Source organism: Prionailurus viverrinus, chromosome B2 (genome assembly GCF_022837055.1).
Source record: "Prionailurus viverrinus isolate Anna chromosome B2, UM_Priviv_1.0, whole genome shotgun sequence".
NCBI classification, from domain to species: domain Eukaryota; kingdom Metazoa; phylum Chordata; class Mammalia; order Carnivora; family Felidae; genus Prionailurus; species Prionailurus viverrinus.
The window spans coordinates 100,522,280-100,541,224 of record NC_062565.1 but is presented as its reverse complement, the minus strand read 5'-3'; the positions used below and the strand labels follow the sequence as shown (position 1 = coordinate 100,541,224).

The following is an 18,945-nucleotide window of genomic DNA, read 5'->3' as shown; positions in this document are numbered from 1 at the left end:
TTTTCCTGCCTCCAGTATTGCTCCAGGAACTCAGGGACCACGTGTGTGTTGTTTGTATCACCCCACCAAGGTCTAGGCTGGAGCACAGTAGACACAATCCTTTGCATGAATGAAAGGAAGCTGAAAGTCTGTAATACAGGGGCGCCTGGGTGGCTGCACTGACAGCGTAGAGCCTACTTGGGATTCTCTCTCTCTCTCCCTCTCTCTCTTTGCCCCTCCCCTCCCTGCTTGTGTGCTCTCTTTCTCAAAATAAGGATTTTTAAGTCTGTAATGCATCGAATGTCCATTAGAGGGTTCTCTTGACACTTGAGAACAAAACCAAATGTTCCACAAGAATACCCACAGTTAGGTTCTAAAAAAGGGGGGAACGATCATAATACAGTAAATACTTGTAAAAGTAGCACTCTACCAGCTGTCTACTCTCCCTTCTGCTATGTGACCAGACTCCTTTCTGCAGCTGGCTGCCGGGACCTCCACACAGACACCCACAGTGAGTCAGCCTCTGTTCCTTAGGGTTTGTACCTCTGAGTGGAAATAACAACGATACTTTCCTCTTAGGGCTGGTGCAAGGAACAAGGGAGATTGCATGTGGGGCACTTAGTTCATTGTCTGGCACATGGAAATACTCAATAAATGGCGGCTGGGTGATTTCAGATCATCTAATGGAAGCTTCTTTATCTGTAATGAATGCCTTTTCCAATCATTTTCCTGCACCTAAATCCCAGCTCTACTTCAAAGCCCAGCTCAAATACTGCCTCCCATCTATACAGTGAGCTGGCATGCTCAATTCCCCAATCCCAAATTGCCCCCTTCCCCGGGCTCCCCTTCACTCTCCTCCCACAGCCAAGGTGTTGGGCAAAGTAGTCTACGTTTCCATTTTTTCAGCTAATCATGATCAGTCTTTAGCACCTGCCATGCCACTGAAACTCTGTTGCTAAATGCAATGAAAGCCTTTTAGCCTTTAATGTGCTTGCCCTGTCACTAGCTACCGACACTGTTGACCACTGCTGTCCCTGAAACACTCTGTGCCCTGCTTCTTTCCCACTAAGCTAGCCACTCCCTTCAGTCTTCATGCACATCCCTCGTCCTCCGCTTACCCATACAGCCCACAAATGCCGAAGTCCCACAGGTCCCTCGGGCTCTCTCAGGAGCTCCAGACGCAACATGGCTCTCCCATGAGCACCAAAAATTTAACATGGCAAAAGTGAACTCCACGTCTTACTCCGATTTACTGAAATGACTCATCTTAAACGCAATAGCACAACCATCCATTCTGTTACCAGAGCCACAAATCTCAGACCCAGCTTTGGTGGCTCCATCAAACTCTTACTCCCATATCCCTATTTTACTGCTGTTTGATTCCAGTGTTTCTGCCTTGGTTCCTCCTGCTTAGACTGCTTCAATGGTCTCCAGCTAGTACCCCTGCTTCCACTCTGTTGTTGTTGTTGTTGTTGTTGCTGTTTTTAATAACAGCTTGATAGAGATAAATTCACATACCATAAAATTCACCCATTTAAAGTAAATAATTCAGTACGTTTTACTGAATTTACAAAGTTGTACAACTATCACTACTGCCTAACTTTGGAATATATCACCCCAGGAAGAACCCCCATAGCCTGTAGCAGTTACTCCCCATGGCACCCCCCCCCACCCCCGCCAGCCCCGGGCCACCAGGAATCCACTCTGTCTCCGTGGCACTGCCTATTCTGGCCACTCCACCAAAACAGAGCTGCACAACATGTAGCCTTTTGTGACTGCCTGAGCTCCTGCCCTCCCACGTCATCCACCCTTCATAGCCACTGCATTAAGCTTAATAAGATACAACTCCTGTCATGTCACTCCCTCGGTTAAAACCCTCTAGTGGCTCCTGGTAGATTTCAGGATAGTGTCATCCTTCTCCTAACCCAGCTCCTGCCTCTCCCCCCCCTCCCCCCCCCCAGCCAGTCAGTTTATCGCTCTCCCTTTATTCCATTCAAACACTCAGTTTCGCAGACATAATATACTATGTCACACCTCCACCTTTTTGCCCATGTGGTTTCCTCTGCTTGCAACACACTTCTCTATCTTCCTTCTCTTTCTGACTGCCACTCACCTCTTAATACCACACCAGCCCAGGAAGCCTGCTCAGAGCCTCACTAGTGATTCAGATAGTCCGTGCCTATGTTTCTAGCACCCGTCTAGCATAGCCATTATTCCACTTTGCTGCAACACTGTCTCCCCATGAGACCATTAGCGACTAACTGAGGGCACAGACCATGTTTCATGCTTCATCCGCAGCATTTAGCACAGTGTCTAGCACGGAGGAGTCATTTAAGTGCTTGTCAAGTGAGTGTCCGTGTGAGCTTGGAATTAGCATTTGCGTAGTGCACAGCCCTCAACACCCAGGAGGCAATCTGCAGTAAAAAAGTTCAAAAGAAACAGGCCCCTGAATTTCACAAGGTGGTGCAAAAGGCACATGACTATGAGAACTGTGCCAGAAATAAAACATTCTTCTTAGAAAAAGCAGTGGGCAAAAACCATCTCGATTTGGTGGAGTGCCGTGACAAAACAAGTAAGCTTGTTGTGTGATCGCCAATTTCTCATGTTGAAAACCCAAAATTCATAACTGAGTTTGGCCTTGAAAAACTGCTGGTAGAAGTTAGGTTCTAGAAAACATTTGTAATTTTTACGGAAGAATTTAAGCAAACACATACATACGTATAATGAGACATGAGGTGACAAAGATAATTCTGCTGGGGGAAAAGCAGCTTAAGAAAGTACCTGAAGATAAACCTTCTTCACACCAGGCATATAATCTGCGATCCGGCCAAAGAGCAGCCGTCCGACTCCTGAAGTGATGCCAATGCACATGAGAACCACCTCTTTATTTTTTCCATCTTGAAATCTTTCATTCACATATTTCATCTGTGGACCATCAAGACAGAAGCAACACTAAATACGGTAGGAAAAACTGACAAGTTTTGACACAAAATGCCTTTGTGTCTCCACAATGTTATGGATTCTCACCCCCTTCCAATTCCAAATATTTATACAATTTCTTCTGTGATAATTGTTCGTCAGAACATACGAAGACAAAGCTAACATGATTTAGCTTGCACAAAAGAAGAATTGTTAGGAGAGGTCCTATTTCAAAAAAATGACGAATGTACATTTTATAAGTTAACCTTGAGCCATTAGCTAAAGGAAGAGAACATACTTTGAACACACCATACGGCCTTCTCCTCTCAAGGTCCCAATTATCTGTTCTCCTTACAGGCTATTTAAGGCAGTTTTATCTCTTGTAGGAGGACCTGAACCAAACTGACACCCCTGAAACAGCTGGAGTGGAGCTTCCAGGATAAAGCAGAAGTTAGGTTCCCTACCTGTGAATTTGCCTATCTGTGCGACATCAGAACAGACAGATACACAGTTTAACACAGCGGTTAAGAGAAAAGCCTCTTAGACTGCATGGGTTCAAGTCTTGGTTCCATCCCTTATCAGCCTTGTGACCTTGAGTAATTTCTTAACCTCTAGGTCCTCAGTTGCCTTGTCTGTAAAATGGAGATAGCAACAGTACCTCAAGTATTTAAAATATACAACCTATCACTGATACACATATCCATTGTAAAAAAGATCCCCCCCCCCCCATCAAATTAGTTAACACATCTATCACCTAACGTATTTACCTTTTTTGGGGGAGGGGGGTGAGAACACTTTCTATTCTCTTGCAAATTTCAGTTATACAATACCCTGTTGCCAACTATAATCAACAATGTAATTAGATCCTCAGACCTTATTTATAACTGAAAATTTTAATTTTAGCCTTCTTTTAAAGTTTATTTATTTTGAGAGAGTGTACATGCAAGCAGGGGAGGGGCAGGGAGGGAGGGAGAGAGACAATTCCAGGCAGGCTCCACGCTCAATGCAGAACTCGACACAGGGCTTGATGTCATGACCAACCAACCAACCATGTGATCATGACCTGGGCTGAAATCAAGAATCAGTTGGTTGGGGCACCTGACCTGGGTGGCTCAGTTAAGTGTCCGACTTCAGCTCAGGTCATGATCTCACGGTTCGTGAGTGCAAGCCCTGCATCAGGCTCTGTGCTGTCAGCTCAGAGCCTGGAGCCTGCTTTGGATTCTGGGTCTCCCTCTTTCTGTCTCTGTCTCTCTCAAAAATAAATAAACATTAAAAAAAAAAAAAAAAAAAAATCAGTTGGTTAAATGACTGAGCCACCCAGGCATCAGGCACCCAATTTTAGCCTATCTTTTTTCAAGGACCTTTTCCCTCTATTTGCAGTGTCCTTAATGACTGTAAAACAACAACCTGACTATGTTTTAAAAGGAAGTGTGGCCAGGCAGTTGTTATACTGGGTGAAAGAAAAATACACAGCAACTCAGCACCCACTAACATAAGCTTTGCTCCCACAGCCCCAAGTTTCATCCCTATCTTAGGGATCTTATCTTATCCCTTTTCTCAATGATCATTTATCTGTGCTCACAAGGAAAAAAAGCATGTCTCTACTCCCACTGTTTTCTCTGCAATCGCAGAGATGTTTTAACTAACCCCAACAGTTGTTTCAAACAATCAGACTTGCCGTTCCCTATACCAAACTTTGGCCTGAATTCTAGAAGCCTGCAAAGCAAATTACCCAGCAAACTCAATGGCCCATTGATTCCCAAGTGTTCCTAGTAGCCTGTAGGGATGACGTCTTCTTAAGAGACTTCCATTTCACATTTTTAGGCCCACTTGGATATGCCAACACCATCACTCTGTCTTTTCCCTTCCCAAACTGGTAACTCTCCTCCCTAACTTCTCTATTTCCGCACTGCTCCGGAATAATTCTCCTAAATAGGACTTTAATCTGATCAATCCCTCATCCATTAGTTACTCACCACTGACATTTATATTCGGTTTGGTATTAAAAGCCCTTCATAACCTGTCACCAGTCGTCTTTGTGCCTTTATTACCTATTGATCCTTGACTCAAAAGCAGAAAACTCAAATATCTACAGGACTCAGGCAAGTGGCATGAAGGAGTGAAAGAGACTTCCTGGAGAGAGGGAACACATACTCTAAGCCCCCTTTTATTTTAAAGGGAAGTCAGAAATTTTTTGTGGAAATGTTGGCACCTACCTTAAATTTACAACACAGCAGGATCCAACCCCATGCCAGTCTGCAAACTGCATTAGGCTGGCTTTGATCTCAGCCCTAATCCCATCTGGCCCAGCAGGACAGGTTTATTCAAATAGTGTTGCTTAAACACATCTCATACTTTCTTACCTCTCTACATTTCTGCTGTCTCTTCTTTGACTTTCTGAATCCTACCCATTCTTTAAGACTCTGCTCAAATCCCACCTTTTCTATAAAGCTGTCCTTGATGACCTCCACCTTATATCCCATTCTTGTTATTGCCTAAAGTTTTCATTGGCACCTTAAGTATTGATTGTTCCTACCCAGCCTTTCTAGCTTCTAAGGCTACACATTCTGTTGTATAAACTCTTGCATGTCACCCTAGGCCTATCTACCCGTCTGTTCCAAAGACACCTCATGACTCATGCTGAACTCCTCTCCCCCTCACAACCTGCCTTCCCTCCACTACTACTTTTGGCCCAACTCTCCAAGGGAGAAACCTGAAAAGCATCCTAGATTGCAGATCCAGGAGTCACCGCCAAATTCTGATGATTTTACCTCCTCCCCCCTCTCAGACACACTTCCTTTGGTCTGTGTTCCCTGTGTTTCAGTTCGGGCTCCCATCACGCACTTAGACAACAACAGCCTCCTAGCATGCTTCTGGCTTGAGCCCCCCACTCCTGCATCTTTAAATTCTCTGAGACCACCAGATTAAGTTCAAAACGAAAAACACTTCTCTGAGATCCTTTGACGGTTCCCACAGCCTTCAGGATAAAGCTCCCGCTCCTGCTTCAATAGATAAAAGCTTTGCTACTGCAGCCTCACTTCCAGCTGCCTCCTTACACACACGCTGTTAACACTGTGCTGTTCAATGTGGTAGCTGCTAGCCACACAGAGGCTACTGAGCACTTAAAAAGTAGCTACTTCAAATTGAGATGTGCTCGAAGTGCAAAGTACAGAAAATTTAGAAGACTTAGTGGAAAAACATGCAAAATATCTCAATAATTTAAAAATTGATTCCATGTTGAAATAATATTTTGGCTACATTAAATAAAATATATTGTATATATCATGAAACTAGTTTCATTTGTTGTTAATTTTTTTTAATGTTTATTTAGTTTTGAGAGAGAGAGAGAGAGAGAGAGAAACAGCATGAGCAGGGTAGGGGCAGAGAGAGGCAGAGACCCAGAATTTGAAGCAGGCTCCAGGCTCTGAGCTGTCAGCACAGAGCCCGACGTAGGGCTTGAGCTCACGAGCTGTGAGATCATGACCTGAACTGAAGTCAAGGCTTAACCGAATGAGCTGCCCGGACGCCCCGGTTTTTAATTCTTTTAAATATGGGAAGTAGAGGGACGCCTGCATGGCTCAGTAGGTTGGGTGTCCGACTTCGGCTCAGGTCATGACCTCGCGGTTGGTGGGTTTGAGGCCCGCATCGGGCTCTGTGCTGACAGCTCGGAGCCTGGAAGCCCTGCTTCGGATACTGTGTCTCCCTCTCTCTCTCTGCCCCTCTCCCCACTCACACTCTGTCTCTCTCAAAAATAAATGGACATAAAAAAAATTTTTTTTAACTATGGAAAGTAGAACATTATAAATTATATGGCTTACATTACATTTCTATTGAACAGTGCTGGTCTAAGAAATCCACTTGTGGCTGCAAAGATAAGGTAGCTGTTGATAAAGGTGACCTCAAACTGGCTTATTCCTCCAGGCCTTTATCACTCTTGGTAAGTGAAATTAGACAAAGTGGAAAGATGGATTCCAGCTCAATTCCGAAGAAAATGAATAACATGATTTAAGGCACGTAGAATATAATTATGTGTATTCATCAACTTATTTAGAATTTGAATCCAGACTTAATGTATTAATCTACTTCAGTAAGTACCCAAAGGATCTAACTTTTTAAAAGATATTGTTCAGTATTAAAAACAAAAAAAAACCCCAAAAAACAAACAAAAAAAACTAAACTAAACTTACCAGTCATTCTTTTGATGAAACTAAGAACACTTGCCTGCCAAACTGCTATTTTCATTAGTGGTTTAGTTTAGTTTTCCCCCTGCTCTACTTTAAGATCCTTAAAATGGATAATAAGGTGAATTGTTTTGGGCCTTTTGAAAGTGGGTGAGTTTGTTAAGTCCAAATTATGCTTAAGTGGAAACTTAGTTCTTCAACTATAAGGGGTGTTATTTCATTGAAATGTGTTGCTGTTGTTGCTGTTGAAATAAAACAAGGACTTCAGCTTCCAATACACCTCCTCACCCTCGGCCCAAATCTGCAAGCTCAAAAACAGTCGGTAAGTATGGGAATCTAGGGGGTGGGGGTGGGGGTGGGGGGTCGGAGAACAGAGTCTAGGGATGCTAGTCTCTGGGTCCTAGAGATCCTTCCTTAATTGAGGTAGCAGTTCCCTGGAGATCTGGTGCGTTCTACTTCAGCCTGGTCTCCCATGATTGCTGCAGACTATTTGATGAATCTCTGCCAATGTCTCATCCTCTGGAGACTGCCATGCACTTTAATTTAGCGGAAAGCATGACTATTAGGCCAAATTCATATCTCTCAAAAAGCGTTACATGGATAAGGACGTAAAAATGTTGGGTAGATGTTTCCCTATTTAACCTAACTTTATAAACGAACACAGAACTTACAACAGAGGCCACTATCTACGTAAAAAATAACCTCATTTTATAGAGCAGTTGTTTCAAGTTGACTTTATCTGAATGTATTTTCAGGGTAGGAATTAGTCCTGTATTTAGGTCCTCAAACATTGATTTACTCCAGGGCTGCACGCCTGTCAGGGATTACCAAAACCTTGCTGACAACTTGAATGCTGCCTGCTCCTAAAACATTTTTTATCATTCAAGCAACATTTGCTACCCATAGAAGCCATTTGTGGGTTGTGTGAAACCCTTTTATTGTTTTGTCATCCAAGAACTCATATCCAAAAATATCTGTTCATTCTACATCATGCATGAAAGAAAGAAAAAAAAAAAAGAACAGTTCACAGTTTCCCCTTCCTCCCAACCATCCCCACTTCCAAGTAAACGGCAGTTCAACCGTTCATTCATCTATGGATGACATGTTTCTTTTTTTTTTTTTTCAACGTTTATTTATTTTTGGGACAGAGAGAGACAGAGCATGAACGGGGGAGGGGCAGAGAGAGAGGGAGACACAGAATCGGAAGCAGGCTCCAGGCTCTGAGCCATCAGCCCAGAGCCCACGCGGGGCTCGAACTCACGGACCGCGAGATCGTGACCTGGCTGAAGTCGGACGCTTAACCGACTGCGCCACCCAGGCGCCCCTGGATGACATGTTTCTGACCAGCCAGAGGGAGTGGTTCCTCTCCCCTCACTAGAGCCTAGATGCGGATTCCCTTTTGAGAGGTTGAGGTAGGAGCCTGACAAAGTCATCTTGTGGGACGCCTGGGTGGCTCAGTCAGTTAAGCGTCCTAAGCATCCAACTCTTGGTTCCAGCTCAGGTCATGACCTTATGGTTCATGGGTTCAAGACTCATAGTGGACTCTGTGCTGACAGCACAGAGCCTGCTTGGGATTCTTTCTTTTTCCCTCTCTCTCTGCCCCTTCCCTGCTTTCTCTCTCTCTCTCTCTCAAAAACAAACATTAAAAAAGAGAAAAAGTCATCTTGCTGGGTTGGCTTCTTCCCTCTCTACCTCTTCCTCTTCAGAGGAGTGACAGTGCCAGACACAGGGAGACATCAGACAGTGTTTTTCCATGGAGAACCCAGCCCAAGTCCTCTGGCTTTGAGTCAACCATGAAGAAAATTAAATGGGTGACCACAGAATAAAAACAGCTCCTATAAAACTGATGTAAGTGCAGCAGAAACTCAAGTTTCTCCTTGACAAATAGTTGCACGATAGAATACCCAACAGAAGGGAACCCTACATAACTTTACTTACAGAAACCCTTAAAACCCAGTGGTGGCACACACCAGCAAAACAAGGAGGTCACTGGCCAAAAAAGGTCCAATAATGATCCACAGTATTTTATAAAATTGTGGTATTAGCCATTACTATGATGGTCTTCAGCCTCAACTGCCCTTGCCTCCAGCGTTTTAAGGGGATGGGTGGTTTTAGCTTAGTGTCTTTTATGTAACATGTATATAATTTATTACATAAAGAATATGATAGGGGCGCCTGGGTGGCTCAGTCGGTTAAGCGTCCGACTTCGGCTCAGGTCACGATCTCGTGGTCCGTGAGTTCGAGCCCCGTGTCGGGCTCTGGGCTGATGGCTCAGAGCCTGGAGCCTGCTTCCGATTCTGTGTCTCCCTCTCTCTCTGCCCCTCCCCCGTTCATGCTGTCTCTCTCTGTCTCAAAAATAAACGTTAAAAAAGAAAAAAAGGATATGATAAAACTTTTGTACATAGAAGTTAAACTATATATCTTTGGGGAATAATTAATTAAACAAGAGGGACTACAGGCTACTTAAAGATGTGGACTTGAAGTAACAGCTGCTGACTCCACTATGGAGTGCTTAAAAAAAAAAAAAAAAAAAGGCAGTAACTTCGGGAGGCCAGGAAAGCAAGACAAAAACAGCTTCACCAGAGCATTGCAGGCTCTGGAACTGGTAGAACTTCAACTACCTTTGCAGAACTGAGCAGGAAAAAATCAACAACAGTTATCATCCACGGCTGTTGCAGTTACTGTGCCCTCTGAGAGATAAACAGATTCCCGTAATGCAGTCATCAACTGTCCTTGCCTGTGAAGATTTTGATTTCCTGATCTCCTGCCCTTCCTCTTCAGATACACATCGTCAAGCTGGACACCAGGTAAACATCAGCACCCATTTTGTCGCTAGAAGAATAAACTCTGCTGGGCAGGTCAGGGGACCTGTAACTTTTACGTTTACATGCTATATCCAAAAACGGAGTAACAAATGCGACACGGTATTTTCAGCGGTTTTGTAATAAAGAATGATTTCTGCAGCTCCCTACTCTCCAGCAGGGATATGGAGTTCAGAGCAGTTTCACTCACTTGCTATTCACTCCAAAGATCATTAGCAGCTTCAACCTGTTGCCTCTGATTCACCTGCAGGTTAGAGTAGGTTTCTGATACATCCATTCAACATTTGAAAAGCTATTCCATCAACTCTAAAAGATCATTCTGCTTAAAATACATTTTTTAAAAGATAAACTCAAAGAAAAGAGCCTGGCCCCTTTAAAAATTAGATGTACATTTGAAAGGAAGTAGAAAGCTTGCTAGAGTAGTTAATGGATAATCTTAGAATTTGTTGCAAATCAAAACTTTACACTACCCTTTGACTTCCAAGTAAGATGAACAGAACTCTGAATGGAATGAGGGTTTGGTCTGGGTCCTTTTTTTTTTTTCCTGTCTTTTTTAAACAAGTATGTTTTCTCTACCTCTGTTTTTGCTAAGAAAAAAAAGTAAAACAAGTGAGGCATTCACTTAGAAAGTTTTTTCACAAGTACATTGTACACCAGCAAACCCAGTGAGGTGATCAAATGTGGAAGAAAACTAAACTCCTAGATTTGGGTACATAAAAATCAAGCCCTTTACACCATATAATATTGAAATAGGACTTTATGGCTATTAAGATAGATATTCCTTGATTAGGTCAGCCTCAAATGCCATTTTAGCTTGTTAAATCTGATCAACTGTGCTTTCAGAATAAAGCTCTAAGATGTGCTTGAAATGAAAACATAAAATTCTTTGCCCACTAACATTTTTAAGAACATCTTAAGGCAGCCCAGTGTCTACCTACTAATAAGATGTCTCCATCATGACTAAACTTGTGGAGCAGGTGCCCCCCCGGCCTCCAGCAGCTGACCAGGTAGAGAGCAGAGCAGACCTTTGACCTAACAGGGCCATTAGAGGTACAAGGAGCTGACTCTGCGTGGTTGCTTAAATGGCCAGTCTTTCCATTTCATGAAGATGGGCTTCCACGTTGCCGGTAATCACACATGGCACCGTTAAGACACGTAAAGGTGAGGACTCAGAAAAAAGAGGGAAGGGTTTCCAGAGTAAAGATTACTTAAAGGCCACCAAGGGACAGAAAAAGAAAAGTTCAGAAGGATGAAAGATGGCTGATGGCTCAAAAAACCCTGGTCTAATTTTAAAAACATTTTCTAAGATTTCTTTAAAAAATTTATTTTTCTGTTTTTTTGTTTGTTTGTTTTTAATGATTTCCCTTGGGGCACCTGGGTGGCTCAGTTCATTGAGCATCCTCTGGCTCTTGATTTTGACTCAGGGCATGATCCCACAGTTAATAAGTTCAAGCCTCTACATCGGGCTCACTGCTGTCAGCTCAAAGCCTGGAGCCTGCTTTGAATTCTGTTTCCTCTCCCTCTGCCCCTCCCCGATGTGTGCATGTGCGCTCTCTCTCTCTCTCTTAAAAATAAACATTTTTTTCAAAAATTTCCATTAGGGGTGCCCGGGTGGTTCAGTCAGGTGAGCGTCCAACTTTGGCTCAGGTCACGATCTCATAGTTCTTGAGATCTCATAGTTCTTGAGCCCAGTGTTGGGCTCTGTGCTGACAGCTCAGAGCCTGGAGCCTGCTTAGGATTCTGTGTCTCCTCTCCCTGCCCCTCTCCTGCTCATATTCTGTCTCTCTCTCTCTCAAAAATAAACATTAAAAAAAATTTTTCCCCTTAGGTTAAAAAAAAAAAGGCAAAACAAAAGTCCATTCTTGACATAGCATTATTTTTTTTAATTAAAAAAAATTTTTTTTTAATTTTATGTATTTTGAGACAGGGAAGGGGCAGCAAGAGAGGGAGAGAGTGAATCCCAAGCAGGCTCTGAGCTATCGGTACAGAGCTCAACACGGGGCTCCATCTCATGAACTGTGAGACCACGACCTGAGCTGAAATTAAGAGTTGAATGCTTGGGGAGCCTGGGTGGCTCAGTCGGTTAGGCATTGAACTTCAGCTCAGGTCATGATCTCACAGTTCACAGGTTTGAGCCCTGTGTTGGGCTCTGTGCTGACAGTTCAGATCGTAGAGCCTGTTTCCGATTCTGTGTCTCCCTCTCTCTTTGCCCCTTCCCTGCTCGCACTCGTGTGTCTCTCTCAAAACTAAACATAAAATTGTTTTTAAAAGAGTTGGATGCTTAACCAACTGAGCCACCCAGGCGCCCTTGACATAGCATTATTTAGATCAGATCTAGATTTGGCAAAATGTTCTATTGGAATTATCAAAACCAATTTGGATTTAGATGACAGTTCAAATAATCCTCATTTTAGAAGATGGACTTCAACTTAAAATAGAAAATAAGGGCACTTGGATGGCTCAGTCAGTCAAGCGTTGGACTTCAACTCAGGTCATGATCTTGCGGTTCATGGGTTCAAGCCCCACGTTGGGCTCCATGCTACAGCCTGGACCCTGGAGCCTGCTTCAGATTCTGTGTCTCCTGCTCTCTCTGTCCCTCTCCCACTCATGCTGTGTCTCAGTCTCTCTCTCAAAAATAAGTAAACTTAAAAAAAATTGTTTAAAAAAATCTCTAGGATTTTGAGGTAACTTGAAATTTAGTGACCCTGACAATTTCAATGCCAGATATTTCACAAATTACCAAAAATTGTTCTAGTCTTTCCTGAACAATGAAAGATGTTTAATCTGTTGGTTTATTTTAATTTTTATTCATTCTACCTAAATCCAAATTTGATTCTGAACAGTTTCCTTCTTGGAGTCTCATTCTTGGCATAGATTCAGCACTCTCTCAGATCCTTGGTTCCTGGCTAGTTTGGATGAACACCATGAACTGTGAATTTAGACAGTATCTGTCTTTGAAGGAGTTAGACTACCACCTCCCTCCCTTCTGGTAAGATGGTTCCAGAGGGCTTAGCCACTGTCCACAGTCTGCATGCATAACCAGTACTTGAAAGAGCACTCTGAAAATACATTGTGGCCACAAAAGCTTTGCAGATGTGGATCCTGTTTGTGATGACTGCTCTTTTTTGGGGCATCATGTTTCCACATTTGTATTTCTTTAGAAAAGGGAATATGTCTCCTCTCCTTCAGTCTTTGTAAGGCATACAGGGATGAGTCTTCTGTCAATTCTAAGAGTTATCTAATTGCTAACCTTCTCCCTAGTATCACATCAAAGTAAAAAAAAAAATGTATCTGAATTGTTAGGATTGAGCCTAGGTCAATTTTCTTCCTGCTGTTGTCATTTCCATATACATATTTCTGATTGTCTACCCCCATTTTTTTTTCAATTTTCTTAAGAAATAAGCCTATTTCAGAGTTTTGGGGTAGGTGGAGGGGGTGTGTGATTAACAGTATTTTAAACATGTTCAGCTCTGTCTTGTGATTTTAAAGGTTTCAGGAAGAAAAAAAGCACACCCCTTTAGGAGGATAGGTAAGAAAATGGAGGCCCTGAGTGGTCTGGATTAAGGATGCCAGCATAGCAGTGAGAAAACTTGTGTGACTGAGAATTGGAAGGCTGAGTTGAATTATGAGCACTACTCCTTACTGATTTTAAGATCTTGGCATCAGTTTCCTGATCTGAAACAAATACTGCACATTGGCTCACAGCATCTTTTCATGTGTCTGTTAGCCATCTGGATGTCTTCTTTGGAAAACTGTCTGTTCATGTCTTCTGCCCATTTCTTCACTGGATTATTTGTTTTTTGGGTGTTGAGTTTGATAAGTTCTTTACAGATTCTGGATACTAACCCTTTCTCTGATATGTCATTTGCAAATATCTTCTCCCATTCCGTCGGTTGCCTTTTAGTTTTGCTGATTGTTTCCTTTGCTGTGCAGAGGCTTTTTATCTTGATGAGGTCCCAATAGTTCATTTTTGCATTTGTTTCCCTTGCCTCCAGAGACATGTTTAGTAAGAAGTTGCTGAGGCTGAGGTCAAAGAGGTTGCTGCCTGTTTTCTCCTGTAGGATTTTGATGGATTCCTGTCTCACATTTAGGTCTTGCATTGATTTTGAGTTTATTTTTGTGTATGGTGTAAGAAAGTGGCCCAGGCTCATTCCACTGCATGTCACTGTCCAGTTTTCCCAACACCATTTGCTGAAGAGACTTTTTTTCCATTGGATACTTTTTCCTGCTTTGTCAAAGATTAGTTGGCCATTCATTTATAGGTCCATTTCTGCGTTCTCTATTCTGTTCCATTGATCTATGTGTCTGTTTTTGTGCCAGTACCATCCTGCCATGATGATTACAGCTTTGTAATACAGCTCGAAGTCCACTTGTGATGCCTCCAGCTTTGGTTTTCTTTTTCAGGATTGCTTTGGCTACTCGGGCTCTTTTCTGGTTCCATACAAATTTTAGAATTGCTTATTGTAGCTCTGTGAAGAATGCTAGTGTTACTTTGGTAGGGATTGCACTGAATATGTAGATTGCTTTGGGTAGTATAGACATTTTAACAATATTTGTTCTTCCAATCCATAAGCATGGAATGCTTTTTCATTTTTCTTTGTGTCTTCTTCAATTTCTTTCATAAGCTTTCTATAGTTTTCAGCGTACAGATCTTTTACCTCTTTGGTTAGGTTTATTCATAGTATCTTATGGTTTTTGGTGCAGTTGTAAATGGGACTGATTCCTTGATTTCTCTTTCTGTTGCTTCATTATTGGTGTATAGAAATGCAACCAATTTCTGTACATTGATTTTATATCCTGTGACTTTCCTGAATTCATGGATCAGTTCTAGCAGTTTTTTGGTGGAGTCTTTTGAGTTTTCTACATAGAACAACATGTCATGTGAAATTTGACTTCTTCCTTGCCAATTTGTATGCCTTTTATTTCTTTATGTTGTCTGATTGCTAAGGCTAGGACTTCCAGGACTGTGTTGAACAACAGTACCATTTTTACTATTTTTTAAGTATACACTTGAGTGGCATTAAATACATTCACCCTCTCTGCAGCCATCACCACCATCCATTTCCAGAACTTCCTCATTTTCCCAGGCTGACACACTATACCCATTAAACACTAATTCCCCATTTTGTTAAAGCCCTGGCAACCGCCATTCTACTTTGTTTCTATGGATGTGACTACTTTAGGTCCTCATCTAGGTGGAATCATACAGTGTTTGACCTTCTATGGCTTATTTCACTTAGCATAATGTCTTCAGGTTTCATCCATGTTGTAGCATGTGTCCCAAGCATTAACAATAGAGGCTCCTAGTAGGCAACAGGCTTGAGCAATGGCAAAAAGACCCACAGCGACCACCAAGCTGAATGCAAACACGCTCATTAAGCAACCAACCCTGAAATAGCCATAGGCCCTAACTGACCAATAATAACCAGGCACAGCTCCTAAGATTACCAAAAAAGGGAAAAATCCAGAAGTCCCCATACTTCCTCACTCTGCCCTAGAACTGTGGCCCCTCACCACCACCTCATCACGGACAGTCTCTCCCTTTGCTGTCCTGCCTGCTGCTCCCTTGTGGGGTACTCAGTAAACTCCTATCTTTTTTGTTCTGCCTTGGATAAATTCTTTCACTGCCTGCGCCACTGACCCCCCCACCCAATTGGGATGCCCCACATTAGGTGCCCCCCCATCCAATTGGAGCACCCCACATTAACTTTTAAAATACATATGATTTTTAAAAAAAATTACTTCCTTTATTTTTTCTTTATGTTAAAAGTAAGGTATTATTTTTTTAAATTATGTGTATGGGTAGTTTTTATGAACTAGTTATTTTATTTCAGAAGAGAAAAGGAGGTCCTGGGTCTGACATATTACTCTAGATATGTGACAGGGTTGTTGTGAAGGTAAACTTGATATCGAGCTTAGAAAGCACCTCACGAGGAAGAGGTGGGACAGGGACAGAGTAATCCTGATCCCAGGATTGAGAATGTCTTGCAAGCTGAAGAGCATGAGCAAGAGACATGTGGCAAGAACTGTGAAAAATCCCTGAGGCAGCTCCTGAGTAAGAAACATAAAAGAAAAAACCACGTGTTCACGTAAGTAGAGATACAGTTAAGTAGGGACAGGAACACCTGATTTATGTTGAGGCTATTAAAATGCCTCATAAATTCAATAATCAATATATGGTGATATTTTAAACTCCACAGATGTATGTGGGGGTCAAGATTGGCACGGCCATCTGTTAGCCTACTTTCTGGGCTGTTGTTACCCTCAGTCATCCCAATCTTCTGGAAGCAGCTAGAAGGTACAAGGCATAGGAGGTAACGTCTCGCCTCAACACGGTTAACTATGTACTTCTTACCACCCATTTCCAGATCTTCCCATTACTCCACATTGAAACTAGATAAGGGTACTTTTCTATTATATAAACCTCACCCTGTCACTATATGTGCGTGATCAGAGAAAGTCTCTAAACCAGCTAATGCCTTTCCATGTAAGATGGAGATAAAACTGTTGTCACCTTCAAGGTTTATATAGTGAAGACCAAAAGAAAGAAAGAACTTAAAGAACATAAAGTGCTATTAGAAAAAGAAGTAAGCATAAGTAGAGAAATTAGTAGAACTCATACTTTAGCAATTCAACCAATCTATAAGCTCAGGGTGGAAATGGTCAAAAAATATTTTGAGTGCCAGGCACAGGCTAGGTGCTGGGGATGGAGCGGCAAAGAGGGGGGCTCTGTCCCTACCCTTTGAAGTATCCAGTCTACTTTACCCGTTTATTCTTTGCCATTTCCTGAGGTATCAAGACAATTCCCACACAGAACTCCCCAGTGTATTTTGTAGAAAAACTCAGTTTTCATCAATAAAATCAAATATGTTGTATAGTATAAGGGCTTGACAAAAATACACTATTGCTGGTTTTCAGTTAAAGTTATTTAGTTAGGTATTTAAAAATGTCTGTGGATTTTTTTTTCTCCCCCACAATTTCAAAAGCTCTTAGCAGTTTGGAACCTACATTCTAGGGATAATTTTCGTACTGAATATAAATTATGCATCACTCCTAAAAACTAATTGAATTACCTGTACACACTTGTCTTTGTCTAAATATAATTTGGAATACATGATAACTTATTGTCTGACTAAAAGCAGCAGCTCTGCCTTAGTGTACTTCTTTGTAAATGATCAGTATTCTGTCCTGTCAAGTTCCTATGTTAGTATATTACAGTTTGGAAGAGAAAAAAAACACACACACAAAACAAAACAAAAAAAAAACTAAAAAGCAGACAAACAAACCAAACCCAACTAGCTTGTTTTGATGAGAGTGTTCTGTAGTTCTGTAACTTCTGCCATTAATGAAGCACAAACGCCCGAAGTAAAGATCCTTATTCATCTTCAGTAGGAGAATACTGGTGAATACTGCCTAAGGCACAAAACTGATAAGTGAGCAAATTTTCACTAACCTGAGTGGTCAAATTGCAGCAGATGTTGAGATCTGCAGGGAAATAAGTGCAAGGTTAGAAGGGCAAGAAAAGCAGAGACACCACTGGAAAAAATCTGGAAGAGGAGATAAAGTGAAGGAGAGAAGATGTCTCATCGTTAATGTAATAACCACAAGGACTGAGGAAGAGTAGTGTATTTTTAGAAAATATACATAGTGGGTAAAGTATCTGAAGAAAAAGCAATCCTTGGGCCCTGTGCAAGATTTTAAAATTTTCAACATGCAGATTTCAATATAATACACCAGATAAAAAGTAGGCTAAAAAAATCATCAATCATTGGCTGGCCTTAAAGATAGAAACTAGAGGGATTCTATGTCCTAGGCTTCCCAAGGGCAATAGGAAGCAATCTTGCTTTTATATTCTCCACATAGCTAATACCGTCCCTCATCCATAGAAGGCATTTACTGTCACCTCAAAGTTGTCGCTGAAGTGACCTTCCACCATTACCTTTCATCTCTTTTTATTTTCCTCAAAGAAAACATCACTATTTGAAAACTACCTTGTTTATGTGTTTATGTGTGTACTTATCTATCAAGCTGTTCTCACCACTGCATCCTCACACCCAGCAGGTACCCAGTATTTGTCAAATGAATGAATGCTTGAATCTGTTCAACTGAGCTGTAATTAGAGGAAGCCACACACATGCAAGGGAAAAAAAAAAAAAAAACCTGGCAGAATAATGGGAATAACCCATTCTAATTCTAGTAACACCCCTTCCACTACTGTGCTACCTTGAGCAAATAAAACCTCTGATCCTCAAGGTTCTTAATCTATTCAACATCAGTACTGCTTTCCTCCCAAAAGGTTGCTGTGAGAAATGAATCAAAAAGCGTATGTTTGTGGGGCACCTGGCTGGCTCAGTTGGTAGAGCTTATGACTCTTGATCTCAGGGTCATGAGTTCAAGCCCCATGTTGGGTTGTAGAGATTGCTTAATAAATGGAAATTTTTAAAAAGCCTCTTAAGAGAAAATACATTTACAGTACTATACTGTATTTATTGAAAAACATCTGTGTATAAATGGACCCACACAGTTCAAACCCATGTTGTTCAAGGGTCAAATGTAATTTTTATTTTATTTTTCATTTTAAAACAGCCTTATAAATTTGACACAAGAATATCTCTTTACATTTCTTGTGAGTTTTTTTGTTATGTGGTCTGTTATGTGGCCCTTCTCTTACAATTTTCTTAATATTTACTCTAGTTTATTTTATTGTAAGAATACATTATATAACACATGTAACATATAATATGTCTTAACTGGCTGCTTATTATCAGTAAAGCTTCCTGTCAATGGTGGGCTATTAGTAAAGTTTTGGAGAAGCCAAAAGTTATCTGCAGATTTCTGACCACATGGGGGTCCAGTACCCCTAACCCCTGCATTGGTCAAGTGTCAGCTGTACTTAAATTAGAAAACTTGGGGTTGCCTGGGTGGCTCAGTCAGTTAAGTGTCCAACTTTGGCTCAGGTCATTATCTTGTGGTCAGTGAGTTCGAGCCCCACATCGGGCTCTGTGCCGACAGCTCAGAGCCTGCAGCCTGCTTCTGATTCTGTG

At 41.8% G+C, this 18,945-nt stretch overlaps 1 protein-coding gene and 1 long non-coding RNA gene across 2 annotated transcripts in view; one reads left to right on the top strand and one right to left on the bottom strand.

Annotated features, from left to right (window-relative positions):
- The window catches only part of SLC16A10 (solute carrier family 16 member 10), a 115,260-nt gene that overhangs the window by 8,878 nt on the left and 87,437 nt on the right, over positions 1–18,945 (bottom strand). Inside the window, exon 4 of the mRNA XM_047860456.1 lies at positions 2,761–2,904. Within this exon, the coding sequence (XP_047716412.1) occupies positions 2,761–2,904 (144 nt within the window). The remainder of the gene's footprint in view (positions 1–2,760; positions 2,905–18,945) is intronic.
- The window catches only part of LOC125166569 (uncharacterized), a 65,221-nt gene that overhangs the window by 38,298 nt on the left and 7,978 nt on the right, over positions 1–18,945 (top strand). The window contains exon 2 of the long non-coding RNA XR_007152466.1: positions 2,787–2,940. This is a non-coding gene — a long non-coding RNA (uncharacterized LOC125166569). The remainder of the gene's footprint in view (positions 1–2,786; positions 2,941–18,945) is intronic.